The 21,961-nt window shown below is 41.2% G+C and overlaps 3 protein-coding genes across 5 annotated transcripts; 1 reads left to right on the forward strand and 2 right to left on the reverse strand.

Moving 5' to 3' along the window:
- Window positions 1-2,610: 2,610 nt before the first annotated feature.
- LOC119220650 (RNA-binding protein with serine-rich domain 1-like) lies at window positions 2,611-6,091 on the reverse strand. Of its 2 annotated transcripts, none has more exons than XM_037476796.2 (7): window positions 6,003-6,091; window positions 5,064-5,207; window positions 4,781-4,960; window positions 4,561-4,666; window positions 4,185-4,338; window positions 3,954-4,095; window positions 2,611-3,037 (listed from the first exon to the last, which is right to left on the reverse strand). In XM_037476796.2, coding segments are annotated over exons 1-7 (834 nt in total). In that variant the 5' UTR covers window positions 6,005-6,091; the 3' UTR covers window positions 2,611-2,931. The 2 variants fall into 2 exon arrangements, with proteins under 2 accessions (XP_037332693.1, XP_037332692.1); XM_037476795.2 differs by lacking the exon at window positions 6,003-6,091 and adding an exon at window positions 5,806-5,947.
- Window positions 6,092-6,102: 11 nt separating this feature from the next.
- On the forward strand, window positions 6,103-9,222 carry LOC119220649 (uncharacterized). Of its 2 annotated transcripts, XM_062566075.1 has the most exons (4): window positions 6,103-6,246; window positions 6,811-7,454; window positions 7,604-7,705; window positions 7,968-9,222. In XM_062566075.1, exons 2-4 carry the CDS (start codon window positions 6,819-6,821, stop codon window positions 8,907-8,909), a joined length of 1,680 nt encoding a protein of 559 aa, XP_062422059.1. In that variant the 5' UTR covers window positions 6,103-6,246; window positions 6,811-6,818; the 3' UTR covers window positions 8,910-9,222. The 2 variants fall into 2 exon arrangements, with proteins under 2 accessions (XP_062422059.1, XP_037332691.2); XM_037476794.2 differs by having other exon boundaries at window positions 6,104-7,454.
- A 6,420-nt stretch (window positions 9,223-15,642) lies between these two features.
- LOC119221120 (amine sulfotransferase-like) lies at window positions 15,643-18,041 on the reverse strand. Its single transcript, XM_037477578.2, has 6 exons — window positions 17,682-18,041; window positions 16,890-17,095; window positions 16,684-16,810; window positions 16,153-16,247; window positions 15,896-16,067; window positions 15,643-15,825 (listed from the first exon to the last, which is right to left on the reverse strand). The coding sequence occupies exons 1-6, from the start codon at window positions 17,821-17,823 to the stop codon at window positions 15,716-15,718; spliced, it is 852 nt and encodes a 283-aa protein (XP_037333475.2). The 5' UTR covers window positions 17,824-18,041; the 3' UTR covers window positions 15,643-15,715.
- Between the last annotated feature and the right edge of the window lie 3,920 nt (window positions 18,042-21,961).

A 21,961-nucleotide genomic window follows, 5' to 3' on the forward strand; every position in this document is an offset into this window, starting at 1 on the left:
AAGTATTATTCAATAAATGTGCTGTTAAATGATTTACACCGGTGTCTTTCACAATTATTACTATTGATAGCAAGTTGATGCAAGAAGGTAACTTTACATCTTCACTTTACTGCAGCTGTACACTAGAATGCTCCATAGATTTAGTCACAAAACAGTGCACTGGTTTCTAATTGACAACAAGGAAACCACTTTGAAGACTTTGATGAACACTATTTGTGAATATTCTTAGGATCGAGGTATAGAATACACAGTTTACAGCAAACTGGCGGAACTGTAAGTGATTGAGTATCTTCATGTGGTAGAAACAAAGAATTAAAAGAGAGCAAAAGTTTACTCACAGCTCTGCACTTGATGCTTTGAAGGAAAGATGGTCAACTTGGGCCTCCCCAGCTCCTGTTCTTCATCCTTCACTGTGATGTAAACATACAACAATGAGCATGTCATTAAATGAACATCTGAAGTGCAAACATGATGATGTGCATCTCCTTCTGTGTATGGAGGAGCCAGCTTCTTCTGGAGATACATCTGGAGCTTGTGCATCTTCGTACCTGGAGGACAGCTCTTCTTCGGGATGAAGGGTGTAGAGCCGTCATCCCTGCTGTCCCAGATTAATCTGTCACGATGAAGAGCATGACATGTTAAAAGGGGAATTGAAGTGTGAAGTAGAGTTCACCTTCTGACCATTAAACTATGTAATAAACAACATAACCATGTTTGCCTGTCTGTTCTCTCATTTCCACACTGATCAAGATATTGTACTACAGTAAGAATATCTATTAACACCACAACCTGCTGTAAATACTGTATTTATAAGTAGAAATCCTTCATTCAAGTAACTTACTTGTTACTTAATCAAAGTCTGCAGACAAAAAAGTGAGCATCAAAATAAACCATGAGGATTAAAAACAAAAGTAGTTGAGTAATGTTACATCTGTGATATGCAACTAGTTAACAATGCAGCCAAACACAACTAACAGGTGACGTGACACTAACATAAATGCATTTATTGGACGTAACACTTGTATAAAGTACAGTATTTATGGCTAAGGACGTTTTAACAGTTGACTGTTGAAGTACGTTTATAGTATATAATGTTTAAATTGTATAAGCTGAACATCTGGTGAGAATCTATATTAAATAACATACAGCAGCAAACGCTGCGCATTTATCTGAATAATTATTACACATTACATTTCATGTACTTACAGTTCAGCGTGACTTCCACACAGCGCGAGGTCCGGTAAAGGTGCGCCGTCTCTTCCGTGCTCTTTCCCGGCTAGACTGACGGAGAATGTCCGGAGATACTCTTTACATCCGGGTAATCGCTCGGCCCGCACCACAGCGCCACAGATGGCCAAAGATATATTACATCCGTAGTGGTTTAGCACTACCATAGAGAATGAATGGGATTTGGTTTAGGGATTTTTAGCTAAAGAATTCACGGGTGCCGCGCGGAGGCGCGGACGCGGAGCACTACATTTGAAGGTTGTGGGTTCAAGCCCAGATGTGGAAATAGCATTTAAAAAAAGTTTTGAGGTTTAACTCACATGCTCAAGGTTAAATAGGAGAATCAAAGTTGCCAAAATGTGACCAGGACTGGTAGTGTAGGGGTGCAAGTAGGAGCCGAAAGCCTCTGTAAGTGCCGCCAGTGGGTTCAAATCCCGCTCCTGCCAAGTCTTGAGTGCACTACCGCGGAGGTAGTTGTGGGGGCATTGTCCCCACTGGTTGTTTCAGAGAAGTGTACCCTGGGGGTTATGCAGAAACACAAGGTGTGTTCACTTGGGTTATGATGGCATTGTCAAGAATGATGAAGAATCTTTTGGATGATGAATTGACTAAATTTGATGTTAATTGCTTTGCTTTTAGCACTTATTAGCCTATAGGGTTCCACGGGAGAGAAGGCCGGATGAGTTAGTAAAGATGAGCAGATGTGTCTCATTCAGTGGTCACACGGACATGAAACTTATTACAGCCTCTGAGGGCATTTTTCAAGACAATCACGTTTGTCTACTTCAGGGCATCCTGTGGACAACCTTGAGTGTAGATTTATTTACCCTTTTTAGTGCATCCACCCTCCAATTCTGTTACATTCAAATTCAACTCACTTGTGCCTTTACCAATGCAGGAAGGATGAATAGCATGGTTGATCCTCCAAGATGCACCAATCCTTCTCTGGGGCAATATCCCATTATGATTTTGTATAACCCAAAACTAAAAAAGGATTTAGGAAGAGCCACCATGTCCCTTGAGGGTTGAACCCCGATAAGGTTTAAAGTACAGAAATTTGGGGCATTTGGCATTAGTGACAGGGACGTGTAGGTTGCTCCATCTAAGATCATTTCAGTCATGTCATGGGAAAAAAAATATTGTGAAAAAAGTAAAAATATGTAGGGTCAAATGTCACAGAAAACATTTGTTTTAAATAATAGGTAAAAAAAATATATGTACGGTCAATATATATATAATATTATATATTATTAGGGCCGGGACTCAATTAAAAATATTAATCTTAGAGGCTTTGTAATTAATCAAAATTAATTAATTGCATAAATATTTGACCTGAGAACAGTGAGTAGTAATTTTTTTCACATACTGAACTCACTCTCTGGACAGGTTTGAGAAAATTTATTTTTCAAAATGTCAAAAATTAGTACATGGTAAAAAGAAGTCACACTTTAAAAGAAGTTTTTGTAGAAATCAGTAAAGCCCAACCTCAGCTTGAACCACAACAAATAGCAAGACAGCTTTCAGGGTCAATCGAATACAAAATATGAAAATAAAAACACAGGAAAAAAATGTATGCTATGTAAATGCAGGCAGAGGTTTCCAACAACATTTGATTTGATTTCTTGTGGGTCCAGGAGGTTTGGGAAAGCAAGATCTCGAGCTGATCGGGTGTCAGAATTTAAGACCACTTGGCAGGAAACTCGTCTATCTGGAGGAGTTAGAGCTGGAGCGAGAACGGTGGCGTCTACGACCAGGAGATCTTGAGCGAGTACGGCGACGTGGTGGGGACCGCCTCCTAGGGGAGCGAGACCTGCAAGGACAAAAGAAAAAGGTTGTATTGTATTTTGACAAAGAAAAAGTCCTCCCCATATAAACAAGTGTGATTCATTTCCAATGAGAGGGATGCAGTCTCTTGTTGAGATCATATTTTTACATGCAACTGTACAGAGAACATCTGTACAAAAGCTTGCGTTGGACTACAAGAGGATCGGGAGGTCCACTGTGCTGGTTGTCATCCAGGGAGAAGAAGTGTAGCTGTGGATTAGGACAGCTACTGTAGTTTGAGTAGAAAACACCATGGCATTGGATCAAGAAGATAGCAGTAAATGCGTGAAATGGCTTCTGGGAAAACCTGGAAATGGAAACTGTGGAGCTGCAAGTAGTTGCCAGAAGGGAGTCACTATCGAGTTGAAAACAATACAAAACTGGGCAGGACCCACAAAACTGTAGAGCAGATTGTTCTTTCTGCAGACACTCAGGTCCTTCAATGTGTGCAATAGACTCCTGCAAGTCTTTTTTTAGCCTGTAGTGAAAATAAGGTTCTTCGCGCTGCTGATTAGGTATGCTGTTGGACAATGTGGACTCACAACGTTGTATGTTCATTGAAAGCACCCCCAAAAAACATGTTTAGCCAATATAGCTTTTTTGCAGTAATTTATGTCCTGACCAAATATGAAACATGCAATACGACAATATGATGCTTAATAATGGCATGGAAATGTTTGTATAGCGGATAATGATTTCCATATGGAAATAAAATGTCAACACTTCATTATTTCTTCCTACTGGAGACCAGAGTGACCATGACCCATCTACTACAAATTATAATTTGTTAATCTTTTGGGGAAGATGGACAAGACAAAAACCCTGTGCCTGCAGCCATGTCGGGCTTGATGGGAGGGCAGGAGGAATGGCGCGTAATGATCCAAAACAAATCATAAATGTACCTTCTCCGCATGCGTGGAGGACTGCGGCGCCACATAGGTGGCGGCGGAGGCATTCTGCGAGGGGGAGACGGTCTGCGAGGTGGGGGACGAACTCGTTGAGTCAGCACTGCAGATGCACTAATTTCTTGTCCATCAATCTGGCCTAAGAAATTTAAGAGAAAAACGATTAAACGTGTGTGCCTACCAGAGTAAATGTGTGAGGCAGCCACTGAACAAGACATGCTGACATACCTCCATCCATGTGTTTGAGGGCCTTCTGAGCCTCATCAGGAGTCTCAAACTCCACATAAGCATAGCCCCTGGAAAGGTGAGAGTGGATACGGTCCATTGGCATGTCAACCATTTTGATTTTTCCATAAGTGGAAAAGATCTCCTGGATGTGGTCCTACGCAAAAAAGAAACAGTACCTTTGTCAGAACAATGTCAACAAAAAAAGTTTCTCATCTTTGACGGATTCTTGCTCTTGTTGATGGGAAAAATATCCTGAATTCTGGAGCAAACAGCTGGCAACAAAACTGCGTCACTTAAAAGCCTATATAATGGATACTAACGATAATGGAAATATCATGCATTTGGCTAAAAACAGCTCAACATTTTCTCAGCTGACCTTGGTGACATTTCTGGTCAGCCGCCCTAAGTGAACTTTGGTTGGTTTAGGGCTTGGGCTTCTTTTTCTTCGCTCCTTGTCATCTCCCCTCTTTTGCGTTTTGGACCTACAGATTCACAAGCAAAACACTGCTTCAATTCATCGGGTCTCTCACAAGTGAAAAAATACATTAAAGTCCATAAATAACGGGGAGCTAGCTGCGTTAGATGAAGTGACTTACGCTGAGCGGGATCGGCGGCGGTTGTCATGGCGTCTTCGACTGGGGCTGGGGGAGCCCGAGGAGCTGGAAGATGAGGAGGAACGAGAGCTTGAAGAACCAGAGCGGCTGGATCCAGATGAGCTGGATCCACTTGAGGAACCGGAGCTTGAGCCAGAGCTGCTGCTTGAAGTCGAGCTAGATCTTGAGATGGTGAAAAAAGAAAAATATGTTATAAAATGATACATATTTAAAGACACTAACTGACCGAATAACATAAACATCATTAATCATATAAGGAACAAACCTGCTGCTGCTGCCAGTAGAGGCACTGCGATGTTTCCTAGCTTTCTCCCGTCCTCTCTCCTTATCTCCTTCCCTGGTACCAGTTTTTTCCTTGCCTCGGTCTTTGGTCTTTTCCTCCTCCTTTCGCTTAGTCGGTGATGGTGCCCTAAATTCAGAGCTGCGGTTACTTGGAGATCAGATACTTGTGACTGGTGTAGGGCAGAAGCTTACAATTATTGCCATTAATTTAACCTATTGTCAGCAAGTAGTTGAAATGATGCCTTTGCAAATAGCAATTCCCCAAAGCTGGGGATAATTTAAATCTTGAATATGTCTGACAAACAAATCCAAAGGTAATCAAACTAGTACTATACAACATAGAATTAGAAAAAATGTTTAGATGCTGGAGCCAACAAGAGGTTTTAGGCTGATGAATGACTGTATAAAGACTGTATTAAACATTTCAATATTATTCATCATATATCGGACCAGAAAACAAAACGAGGTGACAGAAATAACTAGGTATTAAAAATGCAAACAAATCATTAATACTAAAAATAATGTAAAATCCGCACAAATGGGAACTAACCGTCGCAACAATGCAAGGAATTTCCTTACTGTCGCTAAGAAATTTTGAAGAAAAAAAATCGGTCGGCTGCAATGTTATTTTTTTGGAGTGCTGGTATAATCTCATATCAATAATATTGTAAGTAAAACCTTAGACTAGTAAACTGTACTGCCAACAAAGGTATTTTAGTACAAACCTGCCGCCATTGATTTTCATTTCAACCGACTTCTCAAAACAAGGGGCACCGCGCCACGGGGAATAACGTTTTACGACTGCTACAATATAGGTAAGTTCAACACGGGTTTAAAAAATGAAACAATACTGCATATATGAAACAATATCTACTCGATTTGAAACTAGATCAAACCTAATTAAATATGAGGATAAACTTACATGTTTCGTATTCGAGGCAATTTCGATTCAACCACTTGCGGTCCGAGACAACGTCGCTCAGTGATGACGAAAGAGCGGAAGTTACGTATCCATCTAAGCGCCACATACGACCTATTTGTTTATTTACCTTCTTTTCGATAAAAAATATATTTATTCTGGGCGTGACTACTTCGTTTCTGACTGGAACGAAATATTACATATTGGGTTGTGAAATTATTTAACCACTCGACATTCCATTGACCAGGTGAGCCTTCAATCTTAGACGAAACTATGCTAAGCTAACTGTTGTCGTTAACTAATTTAGCTCGGCTAACGTTAACGTCGGTTTTGGCACATTTAGTTAACAATAAGGCATCTTATAACGGTCTAGTTAAGTGCCACGCCGCAAATACTTTTCACCAATTCTATTCAACTATTCTGTATATTTGTTTGTATATTTCTGGTAACATGTAACTATGTTAGCCACCTCGTATTGTTACTGTTATAACGTTAACTGTTTAATCTTTTCTGTAGTTATAACGTTAGATAGGAGTTTCTTGATTCGTTTGTACTGGGTAATGACAAAAGCGTATCTTGATACTACACCATGCAAGTTTATTGTTTCAACAAATAAAATCGTATACCCTCATAAGTTTCAACAGTTTGCGTGCTGTTGCAAGCAAAACCACTGTGTTTTATAGTCCACTTTGGCAGCTCACATTGTTTATTCCCCAATATTAATCACAGACTACTTCTGTCCCTTTTTATCTACATGTTGTGTATGAGTCCTTCATAAATCAACCACCAAACTGACAGAGTCCCTCTGCAGTAGAGACTATGGGCCGGCTGGATGATGCCTCCAAACTCAAAGTGGTGGAACTGCGGAGGGCTGGTCTGAGTTTCCGTAAGATCCAAGCTGTGCTGGAGTTGGAGAACATCAAGGTGTCCGCCCAGGCCATCTACATGTTCCTGAAGGACTTTCAAGGGCGGCCGCCTGGGAGGGTCAGACCTATGGATGCCGGAAACAGCACATCTCCCGCCCAAGTGCAGCCTCGATCCGGGGCAATGCAAGAGAGCTGGAATAATACTCAAATCCAAAATTTTCTGCGAGAAGCATCACACCATTCTGGATTTGGAGCATCTGCCCATTTTGCCAAACATACTTTGACAAATCCAGATACTGGAGCAAAGCCATCTACGTCTGGTGGGACTGGTGGAGGCAGCCGGCCAGAACAGCACCAAACAGAAAATAAGGAAGAAAATGACATACAGATTGTAAGTGTCACCTCCCTTGCACAGAGCAGCCAGCAGAGAGTTCCCCCCACGTTAACAACAGCAGAGGCCAGTGCTTTGTCTACCACGCTTACAGTCTCTGGAGTCATGAGAAGGAGAGCTACACCATCTCCAGCCACCAATTCGATGCTGGCAGCCCGAAAGAGGCTTTTGGATAAGGCACTGTCACATAGGATGAAGGTAGCGACTTACACATAATTTTCCAATTTTACACAATTCCAATTGTTCATTTTATAATTTGTTGTAGCCATCTGTATAATGATTGAAATTCCAAAAGCATCAAATCATCTGACAATCTTTACTTGCACACATTGCTTTCATTTCACCAGTTGGCGCCATTGCTAAGGAGAGATCACACCAGAGTCCATGGTTCTAATTTGAGAGGTGCAATACACCAACCTCCTGAAACTTACGATCTGACCACTGAAAAGGTGAGGAAAGAGCAAAACCGATCTCCGTCTTTTTTTACCTTAGCTAAAGCGTGTGCCTGCACTTAACAAGGGCGGATGCCGTCACCTTTTATGACGGGGCCACATATGATATTAATATTTTACAGCAGTTGCTTGCACGGAGTAGGTTTCCAGCATATGTCCTCACCTGATTCTAGGAATCTGAGAGTCTTTGTCTTTTTATTAAGATTGCATTATAACTTTTTAACTTTTTTGCACTTTTTAAAATATTTCTGTTGCACAGACTGCTGTTGAAGGTCAATCTGGAGTCAACCCCGCCAGGCGTCTGCTCAAACGCAGACAATGTCTGTCTGGCAGCTCTCTCCACTCAATTCCTCCGGTTGGCATTCGTCTTCCTAATCGCTCACCAGCACCTTTACCATTCTCTGCCCCTGGGGTTGCTGTTATCCGCTTACAGACCCCTGGAGGCCAGGGCGCCACTCATACTGATGGGAACCCGAGTCCCCAGCAGGCAGTCCAGGACTGTAGAGGTGGTCTACAGGATCAAATTCAGACCCTAGGATCTGAGGTGCGGAGCTTGGGTCTGGCAGTGAGGATGCTGGTGGAGCAGCAAGGCTGTCTGGAGAGGGAGCAGACGCAGCAAACACACATTCAGAAACAGATCCTCAGCACTCTACAGACCCTCGCCACCAATTTAGGACGTTGTAACATTGTTCAACAGCAGCACAACAAAACTCCATCACCATCTGGATTGCCAACAGCTTCAGCATCTACCTCTTTCAGCCAGGACACTTTCAACTTTAGTCAAGGCACATACACCCAGTGCAGCCAAACTGAGCCAAGCTTCCGCTCTTTAGAGAGTTTAGAAAATGTAGAGGCCTTTAAAGTACCAGGTCTGAGCCCTTCAAATATGAATGGGTTTCCACCGTGTAGCAAAGCTGAGAACCTCCCACTTACTTCCACTCCCGCTCGCACACAACCATATGCAGCTGCTTACCTACAGCAAAACAGTCAAACACTTATGCAACCCTACACACAATCCTATGTTTCTCCATACAGCCAGACACATTGTCAGACTTTCAGAGGATCAGAGAGTAAAACTACTGATTTTCCAAGCAGCTGTTCCAGGACCCTCCAGGACTGTGTGTCTATCCAGCCAGTGATGGACTCCAACCTCTCTTTGCGGAATCAAGAGATCAATATTGTCAAAGTTGAAGGAAAGTAGAAGCCGTCAGATACCACAGATTTTTATATTATATATATACGGTATATTACATATTGGGATGTGATAATTATTTATTCAATCAACAACCCATTGATAAGGGTGAGTGCTTCAAACTTTCATGAACCAGTGCTAGCTTGTCGTTATTTAGCTTGGGTAACGTTAACATTAATTCACAATACGGATTATTATAACGTTACCTATCCACCAAGTAGAGCAAATAAATAGATGTAGGTACTTTAACGTTTGTCACAATCATTGTTTTTATCACTAAGAATTACAAAATGTTACGTCCGACTTCCTCTACTCCTTTAACTGAGACATTTACAATAAAATATGTGTGAGAAGTATGTTGTATGTGTGTACATCTAAAGTTTACTAAGGCAAGGGCAATTCTTTTAGTATAGCAAATATCACATAATGCTTCACATAAAATCAAAACATCAGGCAAAATAAAAGCAAATATGAAAACAATTAAGTAAAATCAGATATTTAAACAACAGACAAGGTTAAAGTAGAATATAAGGTGCAATACGGTTGATAAAACAAAATCTTCCCAACTAAATCGGCTTCAAATAAAAGCAACTGTCAATGGAAAGGTTTTTCCTTCTTTTCAACGTCAACAGACCTGGGATCTCATGACCTGAACTGACAGGGTTAAAGTCTAGGAGCTGTAGTTTAATGTACAACTGCTTTTCCTTGATTTGACTCTGTACCTCCTGAGTACCTAGCATAACAAATACCTGTCAATAATCCTCTCCACTCAGTTGTTTTGAGCCATTCACATTGTCATTGTTTAAGCATGTTATCGGAAACAATTGAAACTACGTTTTGCAATTTACATTTAATTCACAATGGGGGTGCATCCAATTATTTGGAAACCAATCCCTTTTCTTAGATCGCAATAAGGACACACTTGAATAAACCTGATGATCCTGTATTGTACTCAACTCTAAGACAAAAAAATGGACTTTAGTTTCAAATACTTTAATTTAGAACTTAAAATCTGTAGTCTGTTGAAATCTATACACTGTGGATGGGACCACTTAATGTTTGAGATCATCCAGAATAATCTGCCCATCCCTCCTTTATATCATCATGTTAATTCATACAGGTTTTTTTGTTTTGTTATATAGCTTGAAGAAATCTGTTATTTTTCATCATATTTCATCAAATAAAATGTGTAAAATTGTATATCATTGTCTAATTTACTTTTAAACCTCCAAACAAATCCAATTGTGTGTTTGACTCATTGTTGAAGTATTTCAATGTGATTTATGTGTTCTAGCCTAAATAAATGATATTTATTTGGTAAAATCAGCTATTAAATTATACGTACTATTTCCAAAGTGCAAAGACTTGATCAAAGTTTGTCACACAGACGCGAGATGAACAAATATTCTTTGGATTTCTATTCATCGCCACAGATATTAGCAAAATAACAAGAGACCCTGTAGTCCCGCCTCTTGATTACGACAATGCTATAATACAACACATATTTCTCATCTGCAGGCATAATACACCAACAACATGATTTGTCCAAGCTGATCAATAAATAATCGACAAGTTCCGGTTAATCATTTTTTCCATTCCACAATTGTGGCTGAGCATGCGTATCTGCAACATCACTTAATTGACTGTCACAATGCTGGCTAACAGCGGTTTTGCACGTCAAGTTGACATCACTGTAATCACAGAATCTGGTAGTTCATTCAAAGACCTATCTTTCGCAGTGCTGAAGACACGTCAGGAGGTGACAGAGAAAGCAAAGTAGTGGTATGAAATGTTCAAATCTTTGCAATAAAAAAACAAGATGCAATTAAAGCTGCGAGCAGCGATGAATAGCCCTTCGCCTCTCCTTGCATGTCGGGGGGCCAGCGGTCAGCAGGACACGCAGGTCAAAAAGAGACTAAAGAGACAAAATAAATCACTCTTGGGGCTGGCATTCAAACCTGAGTCTGTGGTTTCATAAACGGAATGCACCAAGAATAGGCTATTGCTGAGCTGCAAAAGACCCAGTAGGAGCTGGCGCAAATCGTGGCAGTGGCCACTCGCTGAGGCACTTCCTGTTGCAGGCTGCGGTGCCGCGGTGATTCGTGGCAACTGCCTCGACTCTGTGGCAGTTGCCACGACTTCACGACAGCTGCGTCGACTTTGCGGTAGTGGTGCCAAGCCCAAACATTTTTTGGCAAAGGTCATTTTGAGGGGCAAATATGCTTGAAACATAAGAAAATAAGGAACACAGATGTAACAAACCAAATCTTTTAATTCAAATTGCTTCATATATTTTCAATTGCACATCTCAAGGTGTGTGTCCACTAGTTTGAGCACATTGTCAGCACTACTGTGCACAAACTTTGCAAATGCTTTCAAATTTTCTAACATTGCAGTGCAGAACTTTTGGTAGTCCTCCTTTTGTTCGAAAATAAAGGTAAAAAGCTCCACTGGAGAGTCCTCGTTTAGGTCATCTTCACAATTGTGGAGGTCCTGAAGAGTTTTCTCTTGTTCTTCCTCTTCTATGGAAAGGACAGCGGGAAGTTTCAATCTTCCTTGAAATTGTGTCTAGCGACACGAGTCAGCTGCGGTCAGGCAGTCTCTTAGTAGAACATTATTCTGCAGCAAACAATTAAAATATATATATCCAACGTTTGTCAAATTAATTATTAAAAGTTATAGAGCATTTGAGGTACAAATTAAACAAATACAACAATAATTAAAGCTGCGAGCAGCGATAAACGGGCCTTCGCCTCTCTTTGCATGTTGGGGGGGCAGCGGTCAGCCGGACACACGGGTCAAAAAGAGACTAAAGAGAGTAAATAAATCACTCTCGGGGCTAGTAGACCCACCAGTTGAGAAACACTGTTTTAGAGCATAGTCCTCAGAGACTTTTTAAAGACTCCCTGTAATACATTTGTTCAAAAATGTCCGTACTTGTAGGTCAAATAGGGTGCCGGCGCTGCTTCGTCGAAAACCTCCAGGGGGCGCTATGGAGGCAATTTTTCCACTTTTGATCCAAAACTCCACATCAGGTCTGTAAACGTCATCACATAGGACACTCAGAGGTTTTCAAGAGTTTGAGTGTGCCGAGGCTCAGAAGATGTGCTTGAACTTTCATGCGAAGACGGTGTTGTCACGGCAACAAAGTTGGTCCAAAACTCCCAATATTCACTGTAACCTATCATTACAGTCTTACGTCTTATATTCCCAGATGAAGTGGATCATATTAAAGGGCTAGGAGATGGACATCCAACTGTAGAAATTTGCATTGACCTAAGCCAATAGGTGGCACTATACTTTTTCGAAAATCACTGCATGGCAATACTTATAGGCTTACACAAGCATCATGAATAAACATTTCTAGCCAGAAGTATCAATGTTCCTTGGAGTTATATAATTTAAAATTTTTAAGAAAATCGTCCAAACTGGACGCAAGATCACGCCCAGGTAGTTTTATGAAAACACTTTATTTTAATAACTTTTGATCCCACGGTTGTCAGGATCAACTTGCCTGATTTTGAAATGGATCGGATTTGAACTCGCATTTGCATACCAGAATTGACTTTTTTGTAGAGCACATCCAAGAGCACCTGTGTGCAAAGGATCAAGTAAATCGGTAAAAGCATGAAAAAATGTCCCCATAGGAATGGCTTATGGGGGCGCTAGAGAGCATTTTTTTTCATCCCCTAATGGCGCGACCCGAAGAATATCTAAATTTTTCGCACTTCTGAAGCACGTGCAAAAATTCAAGAGTTTTTGAACATGATGAAGTCACCATAAGTGCGATCGAAGTGGCGAAATAATAATAAGAACTCTTGCAATTTCAATAGGGCTTTAGTCAATAGTCGGCTCAGGCCGAAATTCAATATGTTGCTATGTTTGTCAGTATGGTGGGAAAATGTCATGAAAAAAAGTAAAATATGTAAAGGAGGAAAAAGTCATTGTTAAGTTATTGGCTTATTCCTGCATAGATACCTGGCATCACAGCTGGACAATCACGCTGAACACGGCAAGTTTATTTTTTGATTTTAATACACCCAAACTATAGGCACCCCAGCCTCACTTCAAGGTAACAGCAACCTCCTCAGAATCTGCCTAACCACCACTAATCCCTGGCTATCTTCTGGAGTCGTGCCGGGCTCGAGGCAACTTACAGGCAACACATCAGTGGCCGAAACCCTGAAACGCCAGCCCCCTTTGGAGAGCGCAGTCTCCGCCCAGGATTGACTCCGAAAACAATAAAGGCAAAACAAAAAATTAGTGCCCGAAGGAAAGGCTGATTAGGCCAAGCTGGACACTACCCTATCTAGACTGAGGAGAAGCAGTTTCCCAATTACACGTTAGCAAAAAAGAGGCAGCACACAGGGATATATCAAAATATCAAACAGATAAACCTACCGCGACAGACAATGATGCAGGTACAAGCAAACTAAATATCCCGGACGAGCCCCCAATATTGTTACGTCCCTAAAAAGGTCTAGGGGTGGGGGACGCAAACGATGTATCTTCAGAAGGAAGACGAGCTTGGCTTCTTTGGTCTGCAACTGGTCTGCCACTGACGAATCCACCACCTCTCTGCTCACTCTGGCCTCCACTGCCACAACCAACCCAAACTCTGGCTTGGCACCGCCATTTATCCTTTTTCTGATCAGCTGCAGCTGCAGGAGTGACATAACCATCACACCTGAGGAGAATCTCACACTCACACACACACACACACCACACAGCAAAACAAAACACGACACGTAACACACTGCCTCACCCAGTACGCCTTAAACACAACACAAATCCTCCTGGAGTCTCTTTGTGAATCTATGAACACTGAGCATGCTACATGTACAGAAGATAACTTCAAAATATTAGGAGGATTCAATGTCATGTAAGTAATGTGACGGAGTTATGTGATGAAGAATAGCTTGTCTCACTCACCTGACTTTGGATAAGTGACGAGGAAGACGTCACTGTCTCGGATTTCAAAGCTCTGCAGTGAGTCGATGTGCTTTGGAGTAGTGAGACTGATGCCAAAGTTGTAGTTTTTGTACCTGCAGAGGTGGTTGGTGATCTTCTCCATCGTCCTGAAGCACACAGAACAAAAGGAGGAACGTTCAAGACCAGGAGCACCTCTCTGCTGGACTCTGGACTTTGACGAGTGTGCGTTATTGGCTGCTTCCTGAATAGATACCTGGTATCACAGCTGGGAAACAATGCCTCGACCAGTACGCCTTAAATACAACAGAAACCCTCCTGGAGCCTCTGAATGCTGAGCATGTGTAATGTACAGAAAGATAACTTCAAAATATCACGTCATGTCTGTCAAACGCACTTATAGACGAAATACTTGAGTTATTCATACGCTGGGTGATTTACAGGTATATGTAGACTTTCAACGAAAGGACAAAATATGGAATAAAATCACTCCTACAACCCTAGAATGTCGGATTACTGTTGCTTCATATTTTTCTATAGTTCTGCAGTTTATTTCTCTGCTGTTGAGATTACTACGACTACTATCACTTAAAACAGTGGTTCTCAACGGGTGGGTCGCGGACCCGTTTTTAGTGGGTCGCGGGCCGTTGCGTGGGAAAATAAAAATAAAAATTCATGTGATGATTTTATTTTGAAGGGAATTTTTGTAATGCAGCGGAGGGTCGGTTTTTTTGCCGGCTCGTCCGTTCATGTTTTCAGTTGGCGCCGCAAAGACAACCGCTAGCACCCTGAGGGCTGATGACTAACCCCGCTAGCACCCCCCGTCTACGTCGACACCGCTAGCACCCCCCCCCCCCCCCCCCGTTGACCAATCGATTTGGGTCGCGGCTTGTCATTAAGGGGTGATGGTGGGTCCCGGAGCCAGTTGAGAACCACTGACATAAAAGCATTGCCTGATGGCAACATCAGGCAAAAGTCATTTTGTACATGGCAGCTTAGACAAATATATCACTCCACTACATTTGGAAAATGAACAAAGAAAAACATTATGGTGTTTAAAACTGGGTTATTTGATTAAATAGAATCCGTTAAAAAAGTACACAGACTGTCAGTTAACAGCAGGATGTACGAAATGAAACAAATGAAAGGTCTCTTAAGGTCCACTGACATCAATGGAAAGCTAATTCAGAGCCATTAGCATCTGCCTAATTATGCAAACACTCCAAATAGTTCTGCGTTTAGCAGCAGAATTCTGCAGAAAACAACCAAAGCACAGCAGCGTGGATTCTTTACTCAAGGAATTTAAAGATGAGATTCATCATCCATGGTTTTCTTTCCTCTCTCGTTCCGGATGAAGAGAACTAATGCGCGGAGTCGCCCCAGTGACTAAAGCAAGTCTTCATCCTACGTTGGAACAGGATTTAATTTCCCTTTGACGTTCAATAAATAAAGATTGGCCAATCGATTTTATTTGTGGTCTCTGCTCATTTCTTCCTGATCGAAAGTCCAAACGAAGGTTAAAAGTATACATGTGATGCAGATGTCAAACAGTGTGAATTCATTGAGTGGATTTTACAGTAAAATGTGTGTAAGAACTTTTATTCCTTTATTTTTAAACCAACCTATAGCATCATATTTCATGTTATTCCTCTTGCACTATGTTCTTATCTGTCTGCTGTTATGCTCCAACTGCCGAGTCAAATCTGACTTATTATGGTGATAAATGTTTCCTTCTTCCTGATAATCAGGTTGCTCCATTATAAAAAAATATATAAGTGAAGAATGAAAACATGTTTTATAAAAAAAGATTAAAATAAAAGAACTGAGTCTACCCCGAAATACATTTTATTTCATTTGAATACATTGTTGTATCTTTAGACATTGGTCTACTCCCAGATGAAGTGCAGAGAGGTGTCTCCGAGTCTCTCGTGCATCAGGCGATCCATCCTCTGACTCTGAGCGGCGGTGAAGGTGTTCTTCCAGTCGCCGATCTTACCTGCAATGGAATTCTTCTTAAAAGCCAGACGGGAAACCTGCTTCTGTTCTGCATGTGTGTCAAACATTACCTTTGCGCATGAAGTCTTTCTCCACCTTATCTTTTGGCAAAAACGTGTAGTTGGCTCTTGAGTCTCTCTTCATGGTGTCGAATGTGGCTTTTTCCACAACTCGGTCAATGGCCGCTTCACTCAGGTTTTTCCCCAAGAAGTTGCAGATCTTAATCACTGCCCCCTTAAGGTCCTACAGGAGGGAATGAAGCCCTCGAGTTAAGACGCTGACAAACACTTCATCAGAATATTTACCAGAAGGGAAAAGCACATCTTACTAGAATCATGTCCTCGTAGGTGAGGAAGAGGATGGTGTACTGGTCTCTCTCTGAATGCCAGTCCCTTATGTGGTCAAACCAGGATGAAGCTACGACTGTGTGACACACAAGTTACACAAGAGAGAGTGATGCGGCGTGTCAGAAACACGCCTGGTGTTGCATCATGGCGTCTGTGCCTTGGAAATACACAAGATGTGATTCTACAGGACGTCGTTAAAACTTATTATATAAATATAATCAACTTAGTATAAACAAAGAGACATGATGTAAGTTATTAAGCATTAAATCTGTTGTATTTTTACCTTGAATTGTCTTGGATTTCAAAGTAAATGTTTTTTTCGATTGAGATTTTTTTGCACTTTCACCTATTCTGTGAAGTGTTTTTTTATTTATTATATTATGACAATAGCATGATATATAAATGTCCCCAAACAAAAACAGGTATTGTCAATATTTTCATTTTTTCGAAAATAAAATGATTCATTTTCCCAATCTTTCTGTAGACTCTTAATCGTCTTCCAGGTTCCTCACCATTTCCCTTCAGATACTGCTCAAAGAAGTCCTCGAAGCTCTTGGGGGTCTCCAGGCTGCCGCAGTGGCTGCTGAAGTGGAAATATGAGACGATGTTGTCCTTTGGATTCCGCATCACGTAGATTATCTGACACAAGAACAAACGCACCCGGAGATTAACACACACACACACACACACGTGTGTTCACGCTTCGTGGACTACTGACTTTGGCCTTCTTGTCCCTCAGGCCCGGGGGCATGAGAGCCGGGGTGAGGTGAGAGGAGAAGAGTCGGGGGGAGGGTCGCAGGGCGAAATCCTCTTTCCCCTCTGTGTACTCCAGCCACGGCATCTGCTCCAGGTTGTTTGGATATTCAGGCAGAGCGCCGTCTGACTTGCAGATAGATATGATGATCTGTTGAGTCCATATGGTTCCTGTGGGTCAGTACACGTGGTGCGTGTAATTAAATAACAAACTAAATGGCATTGACCATGTACGGAAAAAAGAGAAATATCACATCAATATGTAAGGTGGAATTTCTCTTTTTTTAAAGTCAAAGTTCATTGTGTCTAAAAGTCTCAAGTAAGAAGAGAAAAAAAAGACAAAAAGAAATAAATGTTAGGTTGGAAAAAAACAATATATATATAAATATTTTGAAAATACAAATATGTACAGTGGGAAACTGTCATGGAAAGAAAGCCAAAGAACATTATGTAAAAAGATGTTTTTAAAAAGAATAGAATGTCTAATATCGACATTGAATAAAAAGGAGGAAAATGTAATTGTTAAGTGTGCGTTATTGGCTTATTCCTGCATAGATACTTGGCATCACAGCTGGGAAACACTGCCTCAACCAGTACGCCTTAAATACAACACAAACCCTCCTGGAGTCTCTTTGTGAATCTATGAACACTGAGCATGCTACATGTACAGAAGATAACTTCAAAATATCAGGAGGAATCAATGTCATGTAAGTAATGTGACGGAGTTATGTGATGAAGAATAGCTTGTCTCACTCACCTGACTTTGGATAAGTGACGAGGAAGACGTCACTGTCTCGGATTTCAAAGCTCTGCAGGGAGTCGATGTGCTTTGGAGTAGTGAGACCGATGCTAAAGTTGTAGTTTTTGTACCTGAAGAGGTGGTTGGTGATCTTCTCCATCTTCCTGAAGCACACGGAACAAAAGGAGGAACGTTAAAGACCAGGAGCACCTCTCTCCTGGAATCTCCGCATTCGAAGATTGGAAGCCCAGTTGGGGATATATTTAGCACAAATCCAGCCAAAAAAATTATCTTGTTCTGGGAAATCAATTTGTCAGATCACAGGTCAAGTATCAGCCCTGCGTTTGCAAAGGCAGGAGCAGTTCAGGCAGCACACAGTTTGGAAGAATAACTAACTAAAATCAGGAAGAATATCATGTTTTATAACCCTTGTGAAACAGAAAAGACAATATTTATATTGGCCCTAAACTAGCCATCCTGAGTTGCTCTGTCTCCCTTCCGAACATCCCTCTTTGCTGCATTTGTGCAACCAACTTCACATATCTTTTTGTTACACATTTCTTATCTTTTTCTAGGGTTTTATCCATATGTCTCTTATAAGTCTTAAATAGGGTGAAACCCAGAGTGCCTTCTTTACATTTCTCCCATATCGTTATGGTTTCCTCCATTTTCATCATAGTTCAACAGGTTATTTTATTTGTTCACATGTGGCTTCAGAACACAAGAGAAAGGACGCAATGCCCAATACTGTGAACCCAATCAAGAAACTTCTACTGTATTAGAGGAATACAGCTCTCGATTGTTGAGGCTTATAACACCAGTTCACCTGTATTGTTTTATTTCTCCTGTGTTTGTACCACCACTATTGACTATGATTTTCCCTTTTACCCTTTAATACATATTCCCACAGATGTGTATTCCGGTCAAACACTTTTCACTGCCGGATTCTCAGTCCTTTTTCAAGTTCTGATCCACAGCTTCCAGGTTTGGTAAAACACCAGGAGTTACACCAACCACCCACATATTTCCCAGTATGAAAAACAACAAATCTTTCCCTGTGTCCTTATTTCCTCGTCTAATATTCTAAACTGCCAGTCCACAAAATATATATGCTGGACTCCGGTCACCAGAGGTACCGTTCGACATGGATTTCTACCGACTAAGAGTCGACCTCCGGATAGCTCAAGTGAGCCCCTTCGTTCCTTTTTAAACTCTATATTTCATTGACCTAAATCCCTAAACCTAAGTGCCTACACTTACTCTAACCTGCCAGACTAAGAGTCGACCTCCGAATATCTCAAATAAACACCTTCATTCCTTTTTAAACTCTTTATTTATTTACCTAATCCCTAATCCTAAATCCCTACACTTACTCTTAACTGCCAGACCACAAAATATATATGTAAAACTCCATGTATGCAGACTTCAACTTGGATTTTTACAGACTAAGAGTTAACACCCGGTCCTTTTTAAACTCTTCATATATTTTTATTTACTTAAATCCCTAAACCTACGGACACTTATTCACTTTCCCCGTTATTATATTGTAATTCAATTGTGTGTAAATATATGCTTTTACTTTACATGGGATCAACATCACATTTTCAAATGTAGTTTTCAATTTAGTGGTCATATAATGACCTTATTCAGTCACTGGACAGAGACGTATTCTGCAGTTAACAACAATTCTTTTAGATGTATCCAATTACAGACATTCTATTCATTTAGAACAAAAGGTTATCTGCTCACCTGTTAACGTTGTGGGCGCCCTTATTGTCAAGGTTCTAAGATTAGTGTAGAATTGTAGTTTGTGTGATGTTAGATAGTAGATATATTTGTATGTTAGATGAAGTGAATGCATTATAGTCAATAACAATTTATAGTCATGTAAATCATATAAATACTGTACACATTAACATCCTGTCATGATGTAATGTTAAAACCTGGGGACGGAAGCTAATTGCCATCCTTTATGGATTTCTCCCATCTTTCCACAGAAGAGGGTTTTTTGATGGGAGTTTTTTCTCTTAGTTAAGCAATTGGATGCAATGTATTGCACTAGATAAACTGTGATAAACCAATAAATACTGTGATCTTATATGTTGTGTTGTAATTGAAGTGTACTAGTTTTAAGATGAAGACAATGAAACAAACCAAAGGACAAGTGTCTTATCTCCCTTAACTCCTTACCTGAAAACAGGAGAAAACATGAAAAAACAAAATGGGCTTCTCACCCCTACCGACCTCCTTGCTAACCCCAACACCCAAACATCCACGTGGTGCATCATGGCCCAGTTGAAGGCTGGAGAGACAGGGAAAAGACCGCGGGCTGTGCCCCAGTATCCCTTAAAATGGTAATTGGAATCTGGTCCCTCTCATGGCCACTCGGGGAAAAGTAACCGTGGGAAATAAAAGGCTTAAAAGAATCATCAATTCCTCACGATTCCTCTTTCCAAAGCTCAGACAGACTAGTGCTTTCCTCGCTCTGAATAGCCCGACTGCAGAAGGGCTTGGTCGGTGACATCTTTCCTTTTGCTGTAATTTCGGGCAGCTTGCAACAAAGTGGCCCGGTTCATGACAATAAAAGCACTCACAATTTTCAATCGGGGCCGAAAAGTTACCTTGCCGGAAAGTTTTAGGCGACCTTGCTTCATTTAAAATAGGTACCGGCAGCCCGCGCTGCAGAGAGGATGGAAAAACCCTTTTGTGAGTCAGGACAAACTCATCTGCCAGGACAGCCGCCTCAGTAACGGTCGTTTAAATACAAGACCATGCGCTCTGGCAGCCCCTTTCTGAACTCATCTAAGAGCATCAGCTCCCGCTGAACTTTACTGGATCGACACCATTTATCAAACAGCATGCCTTTTCCACGTGCAAACTCTGCGTAGGTCTGGCTCACATCCTGTATGTGTCATCCTGTTTATGTTTGCAGGAATTTCTATGTCAAAAGAGTTTGCAATGAGCACCAAATCCACTTTCCTAAATTTGCTTAACAGCTGAAGTGTAGGATCAGCTACAAACTTGTCCAAATCAAAATCCATTTTTCACCCACACAACATATCGAATGTACAATCAAAAACCAGCAATGCAGAACGAAAGAAAAGAACGAGCCCCCAATTATGTTACGCCCGGCCGAGGGCAGCCGGAGCGCCGCATAAACGAGAGTCTCCCCACCGACCTCCTTGCTAACCCCAACACCCAAACATCCACAAGGTGCAGCATGGCCCCATTGAAGGCTGGAGAGACAGGGAAAAGAGCGCCGGATGGCGCCCACAAGATCCCTGTTACACACCAACGACCAATCAACTACAAAGAAAAAAAAAGGCACAGAGCAAGGCAAAATATAACAGCAACCCCCTCAGGCAGGGAGTTGAACTGCAACTTGAATATGACACTCTGGGTCATAACAGTATAATACACTTTAAGTATGACTGTTATCCGCAAGTTGAGTTGCCACGACATCGCGACAGCTGCGTCAACTTTGCGGTAATTGTGGCTTGACTGTTCCCGTTTTCTTTTTCTATTTTGACAAAACTATACGGTCATTGAGAGTATTAGTATTGTTAGTTGCAATTGGTTTAGTCATAAAACGCCAATAAGTGATACAATGTCTTCCCGTTTAAGTCCAGCTAAGATTTGAGAATTTGAATTTGATTCTAAGTAACACGTTACTCTAATATGACAAAACATAAACTGACTAATAAGTAAAAAGATTAAATGTGTACTCCCTCTCTACAAGTACGTGACAGTGTGTAAACCAAAGATTTTGTTATATGACCCGTTGGTTCACTATTACTATTTGTTTGTGCCTCCTGTGTAGGTGTGGAGTATTTTACGTAACAAACCTCTCTGATGTAAAACTTATGGTGTAAAGTGAAAGTGAAGATAATAAGGCACGCAGATTCCTAAATCTTCTGGAAATTCACAATGTTGTTCTTTTCAGATTGTGTTCTGCTTAACTCTGGGTATTGTGCGCAGCTAGACGCTGCAGAAGCAGAACTCTATCAAAAAAAAATTATCAAAGGTTGAGAGAGCTGACAATTGAACCCTTTATCGCAACGTCCAGAACATCAGCACCTTCCAAAGCCTGGGACGTGGCATCGTTGTCTTATCTCCATTCGAAAAAGAAGAACATCAAGTTCATTTCTCACTACACGCTGTTCTCTATTTGAACTCTAAAGAACAAAAACTTGTCACGCCCAGGAGGAAAACATGAAGCAGGCGCAGGGTCTTTTGGTGCGCAAGGGTTTTTTATTAATGCAGCCGTGGTCCTCCAGACAGAGTCAAAGGCGGGCTAT

This window comes from Pungitius pungitius, chromosome 12 (genome assembly GCF_949316345.1).
Source record: "Pungitius pungitius chromosome 12, fPunPun2.1, whole genome shotgun sequence".
NCBI classification, from domain to species: domain Eukaryota; kingdom Metazoa; phylum Chordata; class Actinopteri; order Perciformes; family Gasterosteidae; genus Pungitius; species Pungitius pungitius.

Excerpts from the sequence above, each read along its gene's own strand:
- LOC119220650 (XM_037476795.2), bottom strand. The coding sequence starts at position 5,825 with ATGAAAATCAATGGCGGCAG. Across the intron at positions 4,961-5,063 it reads TCTACTGGCAGCAGCAGCAG|ATCTAGCTCGACTTCAAGCA; the intron begins GTTTGTTCCTTA and ends CACCATCTCAAG. Across the intron at positions 4,339-4,560 it reads TGACCAGAAATGTCACCAAG|GACCACATCCAGGAGATCTT; the intron begins GTCAGCTGAGAA and ends TTTTTTGCGTAG.
- LOC119220649 (XM_062566075.1), top strand. The coding sequence starts at position 6,819 with ATGGGCCGGCTGGATGATGCCTCCAAACTCAAAGTGGTGGAACTGCGG. Across the intron at positions 7,455-7,603 it reads CACTGTCACATAGGATGAAG|TTGGCGCCATTGCTAAGGAG; the intron begins GTAGCGACTTAC and ends TCATTTCACCAG. Across the intron at positions 7,706-7,967 it reads ACGATCTGACCACTGAAAAG|ACTGCTGTTGAAGGTCAATC; the intron begins GTGAGGAAAGAG and ends TCTGTTGCACAG.
- LOC119221120 (XM_037477578.2), bottom strand. The coding sequence starts at position 17,823 with ATGGAGAAGATCACCAACCACCTCTTCAGGTACAAAAACTACAACTTT. Across the intron at positions 17,096-17,681 it reads CGTCACTTATCCAAAGTCAG|GAACCATATGGACTCAACAG; the intron begins GTGAGTGAGACA and ends ACTGACCCACAG. Across the intron at positions 16,248-16,683 it reads GCAGTATCTGAAGGGAAATG|TCGTAGCTTCATCCTGGTTT; the intron begins GTGAGGAACCTG and ends TGTGTCACACAG.